Below are 12,185 nucleotides of genomic sequence, written 5' to 3' on the forward strand. Positions count from 1 at the left end.
ATACATACATACATACATATATACATACATACATACATATATACATATATCTTTACATGTATAAATACATATATATATATATATATGATGCATAAGTGTACGTTAAATAACAATTCAGACCAATGGCCAAATAACCAGATATATTATTGCATGTATGCAGTAATAACAACTGTATATGAAGTTGTGCGAACAATCATCTTTTTTTCATTTTTTTTTTTTTTTTATTATTTATTTATTTATTTTTTTTTGTTTATTTATTTATTTAGTTCTTTATTTTTATTTTTATTTTTTTTATTTATGTATTTATTTATTTATTTATTTATTTATTTTTTTTACTTAAGTGAAGTTAGACAAGTTACTATTAGCAATTGGAAAACTTGAAATTTCCACGTTTTGTGCTCCAAGAGATTCCAAATGCATGTGTATGTTTAGTTGGAAATAAAAATTGAAAACAACTCAAAGAATTTCGCTGGAACGTAGTGCTATGCTGAACAGAAAAACTGGACTAACGAGAACAACATACATACGTTTAAAATTTCACTAAAAAGTGAGAAGTCTTCATCAAATCGATACACATTGAGCTGCGCATTACCCTACGTTGCATTGATTTACGAATTGTGTTACGAATATTTCTCGTCCCATCATTTCATTAAATTCCATCTGTATCCTACATGGTCAATACATTATTTGCAATTCATTAAAAGAGAAAGAGAGAAAGAGAGAAAGAGAGAGAGCATCAGACAGAAAATGATGGGCGAAGGGGGGGGAAGGAGAAATGAAAACTGGGTTTAATGACTGATAGCGAAAAATTGATGTATTTTTCTTGAAATGATTTTTGATATTGATATATATATATATGCATTAAAATTTCATGTACATTTTTTTTATGTAATATTTTGATTGGCAAACAAGTTCATCAAGTTACTAAGTAAGTTTGTAAGGATTTTTAAACTGTTCATATTTACATACAGATCGTTAAGGGAAGATCAATTTAATGCTTACATAGTCTATTCAAAAAAAAAAAAAAAAAAAATCGATCACAAGAGTAAAAAATTAAGTAATTTCATTGCGACAATGCTTGGATATATTTAAATTGTAAATCTATTGTACCGCCTTGGTCGTGCTTCTGCTAATTTCACTTTATTCGATGGCGTCACTACCGATACCGAAATAAGAATTTGACTGAAGATACTTATAATTTGAATACAAGCTGATGGGCAAGTGGATTTGATTCGACTAACTAGATGAGATAAGCTCCTGAGCGATCGACATTAGGTGAATGAAATGGGTGTCGATGTGTCTTGTTTTTGATTTTAGGATTTTCCAATGCATTAACGTATATCTTGAACAATAAGACGCATCTGCTTACATAGAATGAAATGAACTCAAATTTTGGGTGCGTCTTATGATCCGGCAGTAACATTAAAACATTTTTTCAATAAATCGTCTCTAAATTTAATTTTCGAAAAGAGTGACAACAATAGTTTACATGAAAGTAATACGAATGATGACATTAACGAGACGAGTGTGCGTACCGAGAGTGAAGATGAACTGAATATTGTCGTACAGTATACGAATTATATTAAAAATAAATAAAAATTTTTATCCGTAAGGAACATTAAAATATATCTGAAGTGTTTATCTTATAGTTCGAAAAATACGGCATTTTAACCTTCAAATTTTTACATGAAATAAGCAAGAAGAGCCTTCTTCACCACTCGACAAGTTTTAATAGCGTTTTCAAATAAAAATTGTTTAAAACTGATTGATGAAATAAAGGTTTGCTTGTATTAGTTGGCAAAGTGCTTCGTCTGATTCCAATTACGAGAAAGCAGAAATGAAACAAATTATGAGAGAACAAAGGCCTTAATAGTGACATGGAATGTTTCTGCTAAGATTTCATCTCGTGATATGAATTTGCTGACAGGAAATGCGTGTTCTTTGCTAGCACATGATTATCATAATTTTTAAAATTAAAGGGAAATGAATTGAATAAATGTTTATATCGCGGATGTAATCACATTATATTCAAGGTCGGGGAGTTGAAAGATTATCCATCTTGCTTGTATGACTTAAAAGCACACTTCAAAAACCTTGTAACGTGTGCAGATTCTCAATTGGATCAGTATCCTGAATTAATGTACACGTTCTTCTCATTAGAAACTGTATTACTAAAGCTGCTCTAATCTTAAACTATCCTCTTCTGTCTTGAACACTTCTCAAGCTAAATCATTCCTGATTGTTTATGGCAAAAGTCGATTTTGTTAAAAAGAAAATTTCATTCCGATTTCATATACAAATGTCAGTAATTTAAATGTAGAAGTGTGTATGTGCTTGTGCGTGAAACCGGTAAAACTACTTGCTTCAAACGTTGAAGTTACGTCTACATGGGCGACCGTTTCATTAAACGATATGATATGAATTGTCTGGCTGTCTGTTTTAGTTGGATGACAATGTTTGCCCAAAAAAAAAAAAAAAAAAATTCGAATAATTTTTATTCTAATATAAGTGTCGGTATTTAAGTTTTTAAGTCGTTCACGTTTTTTTTTTTTTTTGGTTTTTTTTCTATGACCAGCCATTCGGAGAATGTGCGCTATACGTGCGGGAACGTGCGTGATTAGGGTTATAGGAGGAGTGAGGTGAAAAAAAAGAGTATTGTTTATAGTAGATATCAGGTACCGCAGGAAAGACCACTGCTAATAGGTTGTTTGAAAGGTGGGCAGTGCGGTTAAAAATCGACGAGTCGCCGTAGTGTGCTGTGCGTTATACAGGTAAGTCCAGGAGAATGCTGAGAAAGACATGTAGTCCTGTGGAAGAATTTGATTGGTGAACATAGCCCTTTTATCTCCTTTTGAATACTTGCACTGAATGAACCGGTAACCGTAAGCGCAAGACGTCATTGCCCAAGAGTATCTAGAGTTCTGAATGCATTTCCCTGCGTCTGCCCTGAGTACTTAAGCATTTCGCTATATGCGGTCGAAGACCGCCAAGTAATGCTACAAGGCTCCCGCCCCTGCCTACAAGTTATAGCATACTTTTTACGGGTTATAGGCGGTGTAAATGGCACGGATATCGGGTGCAGTGAACTTGAGACGTTGAGGCTCATTTAAACTTTGAATTTAAAATTTTCATTTATTTCTTTCACTTCACTTTGAATTAATACTCAACAGTTCATTATATATTCAAAATTAACCCCTTTTGTTTCTTTAACAATACGTACCGTAATGGGCATCACAGTCTCGCAGTCAGAGTAGAGGATTTCCCATAAGATGCATTTGGCATAAAGATGCATTGGGGCACCATGCATAACATTTTCGGACTATATATAACCACCGCAGTATCGCATTTAATTCTTCGCTTCCTTGCTTTAGGTGTCAAAAAATGACGCACAGCTTAGACAGAACAGTAATGTGCTGTGCAGTATCTGTTGTAAACACTCGTCTGATCGTGAAAATGAAGGTAGCGTTTTCAAATTTGTTGTCGAGTGACACGACTATAGCATTGCATAAACTAAGATTAGCTCTACGACAATTTCTCAACGATGTTTTCACTCTTTGCTCTACACCCGATACAAATTTCCACATACATACTGCAAATATGGAACTGATCCGTCATGCTTTACGGCTCATCGTCGTAGGATCGTGTACGAATTTTGAGGTTAAAAATGAATTTAAGAAGCACTGTAATTGAACTCTGAAGATACATCTTGTTTACGAAATAAATACCAGTGTTAGAGAAACGTGTGCGTCTGTCCGCCTTACTTTTTGCTCTGATCGTAAGAAATTTTCCAAGGTTTTTTTGTCTCCGTATATTCAAGTCCACGAAATGCAATTAAATGATTGCTTTAATGCTAGAAATGAAATGGGTGAAAGCGAGGGGGAAGAGTTACATAAGGAAAAAGAAAAAAACGCGATTGTGAGAATTGATTAAAAAAAACATTTCATTTTTTTAAGTTAAGTGCGGAGAATAGCCTTTAAATTTATATTTAAGTACGTGTGGTGTGCCGGTCAGGAAGGGTTCGCAATGAAGTAAATTTCAAATAAATAATGTAATCGTAGATAAGAGCACGTAGAAGTGATTAAGCATTGTGTGCATACGACAAGCCGTATAATATATGTACGTTTGTTTGTTTGTTTATATATGCATAAATTTAATAAAAAGATAAAATTATATACGCACACTGGAATAATGCTTGGATACCATAAATAAGATGAACGCGAATATCGTTCGCAAAATCGTCTCCATATCGACATTATGATAATATAGGGGAAATAATATGTGGAGGTTAACATATTGTTGTATGTTTTTATTTCTTTTTTATTTTTTTTTATTTATTTTTTTTTTTTAAATATTATATCATTCATATGTGGGGAAGGAAGATAGGAGATGTGAGGTAAAGAGTGTGAACCGCACTGCGCAAATCAATTAACAACAACGATTAGCATGAATAAACGAGAGATGACGTTTGCGGGCATTTGCTTTGTGCTAGGTCAGTTCTAAACAAGGCATACACACATAAACAAACATATACTAGTGCATATTTGTGTATAAATATAAATACAAAAAAAAAGAAAAAAGAAAAAAAAAAACCAAATAAAAAAAAAAATAAATAAATAAATATATAGTGGATATGCGTGTATGCATGCATGTACCATTATATTGAGGGAAATAAGAGTACAACGTATTTTTTTCAGTCTAACCCAGTTTTCTCTCTTTAAAACACATACAACGACGTCAAAAGTACACCATCACGCATTAAATTGTATTCGCTCTTCTGTGAATTGTGATTTGTGGTAAATTTTTTTCTTAAAAAAAAAAAAAAAAAAACAAACAAACAAAAAAAAAAGGAAAAAAAAGCAGATGGCGCAGGGTGTAAGGTTATCATACTCCACACTTGTCATCTTTCGGGAAAGTTTGTTAAGACTACTTTTCGAATATAATAATCATTAAAAAGAAAAGAAACTGGTTATCGATTAATTAGATTCTCTTTTTTGACGCTTTAGTAATACATATATATGTATATATGCATATATATGTAATATAACTTTCCTTGGTACGTGAAACAAAAAATGAACTTTTGTTTCTTTGCATGTTATAGGGTCATCCGTTTTGTGGCTGCGAAAGTAAACGTAAATAAAACACATTTCTGATTAAAATTTGGATGAAATTTTTTTTGCCAATACACTACTTAGACTTGGAATACATTCACAGTGCAGTATATAGGAATGAATCCAGGATTACGTTTCATGCATGTTCATGTGATGAGGCTTACATCTGATGTACCTTAAGGACATTTACATGTGCAAAAATAAGTTTTAATTCTAGTTAGTTGTAGGCTGAAAATGAAATATAACAAGTGAATGACGTGAACGATATGGATGATATGGGGCTTCAACATATGCATGATGCATGACAAAATCAATAGTTTATTGAGAGATTAGTTCAATAAGTGTGCGTGTAATTCCCGAAAATGCCTATAGGTGAGTTTGGCACCAAGTTCATGCGATATATGTCTATTGGATTTTTTTTTGCTTTGAGGTTATGTTCGCACATTGGCTTTTTTCATGAAGATTATTCGTGTTATTGGTGAGATAAGAGTAGAGTGATGAGAAAAAGCGAGCAGAAAAGACTAGAAAAAGTGAAAACAGTTTTTTTTTGTTGCTGACCCTATGTATATGTTTTCATTGAAGTGTGCCTATTGAATATAAACATTTGAAATAAATTTAATTCAAATTTATACGATATCGTGTAACGATTGGTATCACGTTCGTAAAATCTTTATCGTATGATTTTATTTTCCTTAAACTGTGGATGGACGATGACTTTTATATCAAATGATCAAAATTTGCAAATTATTACAGCTCGCGTAAAGGCTGCATGCATGACCAATGCCCCAAGAATACTATCCAGTACAATTACCAGCTAAGCAAACTTTGAGATTGAAAACGTTCCGAAAATAAATGAAGGAAAACGGGAGAGGATTGCATTTTTCTTATCTTTACATAAAGCAAAGTTGGAAATATTTGACTGAAGAAAATGCAATTCGTTGAATAGTCATCAAACTAGATTCAATTAATTAATTGTCAATTGTGTTCTTGTGTTCTCCGAACGCTATAAAATAAGTAAAATATTGCTTTCAAAATTAATGCTCAGTCACAAAAATGTATCAAGCGAGGTTATTAATTTTATGCATCTAGAAATCGTTTAATAAAATTCCATGTGTCGTTACATCAACATTATGCATGAGAGAAATGTATTTGGAAAAGTTTATGGAGGCAACTCATCACCTAATTCAAATATCTACGTTCTCAGGCGTATAATTTCTTTTCATTCGCAACCTAGAAGCTTTTGCGAGGATGTATTTATGTTCTAATTCCCGTCCAGTCTCCTGTATGATGATCGCCTGGTTGACTGTTGCATTGGATTGCATTTTACTGCGCGTGCGCACGCGTGTGCTAGTGTGTGTGTGTGTGTGTGTGTGTGATATCAATAGTGTATTGAAATCCAACCGTAAGGAAAGGTGATTTCGAAACTGGAATTTGTAAGTTGGGTCATCAAGATTTGGCAAACTGATCGCTTTCAATGTGTAGCCCAGTGAAGGTAAGTGAAATCGACATGTGATAAAATCAGCAACGATTGTCGTTTTGCATATATTCACAATGTCATCTTTTAATATTAAACGATACGAAGTATAGTTAATTATCGTTTAAATAAAAGGATTTTTTATACCAAAAGTCGTCAAGGTCGTGCATTTTTATTTCCTAGAATTTAAAGAAACACTTAGGATAAAAAAATTTACTTAATTGCAAAGATGTTTCCATCTTACTTAGCGAACAGGCTACTTTATATTTACCTATGATCAATAAAAAAAAGTATTTGTCTCTGTGTGTGTGTGTGTGCTATTTTTTTGTTTTCATAACTTATTTTGTGATAAATGGGAGGGGGGGGGGGGGGGGGACAGATTTTGTTCGTTGTTTTTTAAGAGGACAAGATTTATTAAAAATATGCATGATCTTCATTTTTAAAATATTTCTCTCCCGACTAACTGTTGCGAAATTATTTTTTTAATCATGCGTTAAACTTGCTTGCTTGTTCTTGCCTGCTTATTGAGAAAGTGATAATGATTTGAAAACTTTAATTAGATTTATTCCTTTTCACTACACTTTCAGCGATAAGCAAAGTCGGCTCAAGAGTCCGCGGTAGAAAAGTTTCAAATTTAGACTGTAACGGTCTGAATTCGACCGTCAATTTTTCTGTATCCGAAATCATTTATGTCGAGCTTCAGAGGTCGTGATAGACGTGAACTTTTCTCAGAGGGCGTTTATTGGGCCATACACAATAAATATATCTGGTTTCTCCAGTGCAGTTCACATCCCTAGCTTATAGCGATTGTCTAACTCTCTGGAGAGTGCCGATTACGAAAAATGAATCCGTTTGCCATCGGGCGCCGTAAGGTAAAGTTTATAACAGTCGCTCACGTTAAACAAAAGCGACATTTGTCAAGCACCGGAAATCACAAGAATTTTGATCAGAGACTACTACAGCTAAAAATGATAAAGAAATGGGAAATATCAGTGTGCATAACGGTTGAATTCGATGGTTTTGGTCTTCGTTCACATAAAATAACTGTTTTCTACTCAATATTATTGATTTATTTAGCGTACGCCGACGCTTAAAATTCCTCTTCGTCCAAATTCATCATATTTGTTGTTTATTTGGAGAAATCTACTGGCGAAGCCCATCAAACTCGTGCACACCAGACTTATGATGATGTTTGTCCATCCAAACCGCGGGCTTGCGGGACCGTTGAAGAAGGGGCAAATTGCCCATTTAATGATATCGCCATTTTGCACAAAAATATTATAAAATATAGTAGTAAGTGATTGCAACTAATTTGATTAATCTACGTTGTACCAATTTTCCGCAATAAATGCGTTTTTCAAGTGAAAAACTGATCAAAATTAATGCAAACACCTAATATTAGTTTAGGGAAAAAGATAACCATTATTTTTTCGGTAGATGGCTGCACTGATAGATTTCTCGTAAAGTATCGATCAAACAATTTCAGATTTATGCTCGTTGGAAAGGTGACATTTCGCAGTAAAAAATATTCTTTGGCTGTTTTTTGTTTGGTGCATTCAGTTGTGAGTTACGTGTCAAAAATGGAAGTGAACAAAGAGAAAATTCGGTACATTTTACAGTTTTTCTTCGACAAAGGCGAATATGCAAGCCAGGCGGCCAAAATTGTGAATGGTGTTTATGGTTCCGATACTGTAACAGCCAATTATGTGGAATTTTCGTTTCGTAGAATTTTTGATGTTAAAGATGCACCTCGCACAGGTAGGCCGGTCGTCGAAAATGTCGATAAAATCGGAGAAATGATCGAGGTTGACCGGCATGTTAGCAGTCGTAACATCGCCCAGGCAAAATGGCAACAAATCATACAACAAAACGGTGCATATTTGACCCAAATCGGACAATCCGAAGCATATTAAATAAAGTCCTGAAGTTCATATAAAAATAATGGATTTCATTTTCCCCAAACTAATATATCCGTTATTTATATTTATCTTCTGTATATATTGATTGAATGATTCATCGATGAATTAATCCGTATACTGGATTCAAGTAGAAGCGGATAAAAAAAGTTTTCATCTATTATGCAAGTCCTATAAAAAAAGAAACATGCTTAATATATGCGAAGATTAATTCAATTATTATTATTATTATTATTATTATTATTAATTTCGCCAGAGAAATAAATTCTAAGACTAAACTCTTAAAAGCACTAGCATCTAAGGCTATCGGCTTTTATTATTATTATTATTAAAAACTCTACCGCACTTGAGATTCGAACCCACGACCATTGACTTGCTAGTCGAGACTCTTGCCTACTCGGCCACTCAGGCGGATTTAATTCAATTAATGTGAACCATGCTAGAGAAGATAATTATTTAAAATCGTATAATTATGAAATTTTAACTAATTTAATATCAAACGATTTGATTTACTCGCGAACATAGTAATCTCAGCAAGGGTGAAAGTGAGGTATTGTGCTTACAATTGTTTAAAACGAATTGCGATAACCTACTTACATACATCGTTTAAGAATGCGGCCTTCCTTGTGTGTTATTGCTTTGCTTTATAAACATTTGATCGATTTATTATATCTAATGTGAGAAATTGAAGAAATCGTTATTGTTTATCTATAAGAAGAAGAAGAGTCTAACAAGAGTTTAATTTTTGCTTAATAGAAAATTTTAGAAAGCTAACCTAAAGCCCGGCAGTTATTCAATATAACCTTTAGGTTATGAAAGCACAATAATTATACCGTTTGATTAAAGAAAGAAAAAACCGGCTTCATTTGGGTATAAAAAAAAAAAAAAAAAAAACAATCTGTTATTATTTTTGTTATTATATTTCAAGTAAATATTAATTGAAGCATCGTATATTTAAGAATAGTACAAGTGTGCGGGCTAAATATATTCTCTTGTAGAATATATCATTAACTTTAATAGTCGCACAAATAGTTTTTGTTTTTCTCAAAAGGTGAAATACCGTCTTTTAATTGTCGACCAAAGACAACCTACGGTGGCGAGTATATCAAGCTTCCTTCGCGGATGCCTGCAACACTCACATGTATTTATAATTTCAACATGTCCGTCTGTTCGTGTGAAGAGTGGGTGTTATTTATCTATTCAACCAATAGATTGAAATTTTTTATAATATCTAAGGGAATTTAATACACTCACGTGTTTTGCCTCAAGAACGAGCCATATCGAAAATGAATTAGATGGGAGCATTTTTACGATTCCCTTTCATATAATGAATGCCTTATTTATATAAAGCCGTTGTGAGAAAGAAAAAAGTCCTTACATAATAGCAAAAATCTGGATCAGATCGATTAATGTTTGTATTTTGAACCTCTTCCCATATTATTCCCTTATGTTTTTGAATTTCACTCGCTCCAGGAATTCTCGTGAAAAGTAAATCTTACATGGCAGCAAAGTCCAATTTTTAGACATTTTTATGACAAAAATCGATGAATAATAGTGATAAGATCTTTGATAGGTAATCATTCACTTCCATTAAAGACTCGCATAAAAATTATGCCGTCACGTGGAAACGAATAACAAGTTTTGGTATTTTATCACAAAGGTAATATAAAAAATAAATTTTAGGTTAAGGTATTTAGGTTAGCGTTGTCCGATTGTAGTTGCGTTGTCATGTAAACTTGATTTTGTAAAGATTTGATTTAATAAAGATTGGGAACCGATGCACGTTGAAAGTACTTCGGAATGCATGGAATGATCACCAACGCATACACCTGTACGTCACAAATTAAACCGACGAACTAATGCATTCACTTTTGATAGTTAATGCATTTATCCACAAAAAGAAGCCAGTTACAGCAGCTACGGCATACATAATTACCGCTACTGCTGTTATGGTACTATAGATAGAGATATATGTACATATGTAGATGTGTAAATCTATGCTGTTAGTTAGTATTGAATCATTAAATGTTGTTCGCTTGTTTGGTTGGTTGGTTGGTTGGTTGGTTGGTTAGTTGGTTGGTTGATGCACTTTACTTCATTGGTGTCTAACTGGTAATAGCCATCTTGGCAATGCATTTCACTTTCATTATGATGCAGTTTTCCATTTGTGATATGTTTGCATATTTATTTTTACCATCACTGCCGTCTATAACTTTTGATTTTTAATTTCAGTTGCATTTGAATACATAATAACAACGATGAGGTTGCTTTGTTTTCAATTTCGATTTCGACTTTGATTTCAATTTTTTTTTTTTTTTGATATCGTTAAGAGAATTGCATAGTTTTTGACTAAAAAAAGGAATCTCTCCGCTCGTAAATTTTACAAAAAAAAAAAAAAAAAAAATTCCTAGGAACAAATAAGAATATATGCGGGCTAAACAAACATAAACGGGGGCCAAAGCCCCAGAATGTTTATAATAATTTCAACGATTGCCTTGATTAAAACGCAAAAATGAATTGTCGCGGCCTCGATTAAATAATAAAGTAAACGATTTCGGAATATTAAATCCCTAGTTTCGGTAAAAAAAAAAATTCCCTTAAACTTTAAACTGCATATTGCTAGCAAAACACGATTGTTGCAAAAAAAAAAAAAATAAATAAAAAATAAAAAAAAAAAAAAAATAAATAAATAATATTATATTTTACGCTATACATAATCTAAGGATGGAAGAAGGAAAATTAAAGATGACACGCAAACGGAAGCAATTTCATGAAACATTATTAATGAGTCATATAATAAATGATTTTATTCAATTCATTTCTATTACGGAAACGTTTCAATAAGTTTCTCACATCGTAACATCATCATTAGTTATGTCGAGACTTTTTCATTTTTCGACATTCTAATCGTGTATCAATCATTATTAGTGTCGATATGATTGCGTTTACATAAGATCGAAACCCTTTACTTTTGTATCTTAACTCATTAAGAGATTTATCACATACTTATCACACCTGTTCGAGCTAAACTATTTGACAGTTTGATTTGAAGTTCACGTGAACGAACAGATATTAACGATATTAACAATGTTAGTATCGTTCATGTGAATATCAGAAACTTTCATATACATATATTTATTTATTTATATAAATAAATATATTAGAAGTTCGTCTTCAAAATGAAAATATCGAGAGAAAAAAAATTAAAGTTATTGTTATATGAGAAAATTTTGCCAACATAAATTTTGCTGATTTTTTCTCTCCTCTCTTTCTCTGTCTCTCTCTGTCGCCTGAAATCATGAAAAAAAGAGAATAAAACATAATTAGCCCGTGTCATGTCCACGCAACTAAAAATAGCAATTAACAAGCTAAGAACAATCGTGAAAGCAGTGACAATTGCGGCGGGAGCATTTTCGTCTTATGCAACTTATATGTACGGAAATATATTGTTAAGACGATCTAGGGATGAAAAAAAAAATGAAATTTGCATTTTATATATTTATTATTCATTCTTCCTTAGTCTATTTATTTTGTATGTACGGATTTTGACAGTGTTTCAGGACTTTTTCATACATAAGAGATTCATGATCACATGAGGATGCTATTTCATTCATTCATTCATCCATTCATTCATTCATTCAAAAAAAAAAAAAAAAAAAAAAAAAAAAAAAAAAAAAAAAAAAAAAA

At 32.4% G+C, this 12,185-nt stretch overlaps 2 protein-coding genes across 11 annotated transcripts in view; one reads left to right on the forward strand and one right to left on the reverse strand.

Moving 5' to 3' along the window:
• The window catches only part of LOC119632635 (U4/U6 small nuclear ribonucleoprotein Prp4), a 19,170-nt gene extending 8,172 nt beyond the window's left edge, over positions 1-10,998 (forward strand). Inside the window, exon 3 of one of the 3 annotated variants that reach the window (XM_038025638.1) lies at positions 10,731-10,998. In XM_038025638.1, coding sequence (XP_037881566.1) covers positions 10,731-10,795 — 65 coding nt within the window. In that variant the 3' untranslated portion in view covers positions 10,796-10,998. Of the gene's footprint in view, positions 1-5,861; positions 6,472-7,169; positions 7,993-10,730 lie in introns of those variants that run through there. The other 2 variants (XM_038025635.1, XM_038025637.1) reach the window with 2 other exon arrangements.
• LOC119632634 (solute carrier organic anion transporter family member 74D) overlaps positions 1-12,185 on the reverse strand; it is a 27,793-nt gene that overhangs the window by 5,352 nt on the left and 10,256 nt on the right. The gene's annotated exons all lie outside the window — the stretch shown is intronic.

The sequence above is a fragment of the Glossina fuscipes genome, unplaced genomic scaffold, assembly GCF_014805625.2.
Source record: "Glossina fuscipes isolate IAEA_lab_2018 unplaced genomic scaffold, Yale_Gfus_2 1, whole genome shotgun sequence".
Taxonomy (NCBI): Eukaryota; Metazoa; Arthropoda; class Insecta; order Diptera; family Glossinidae; genus Glossina; species Glossina fuscipes.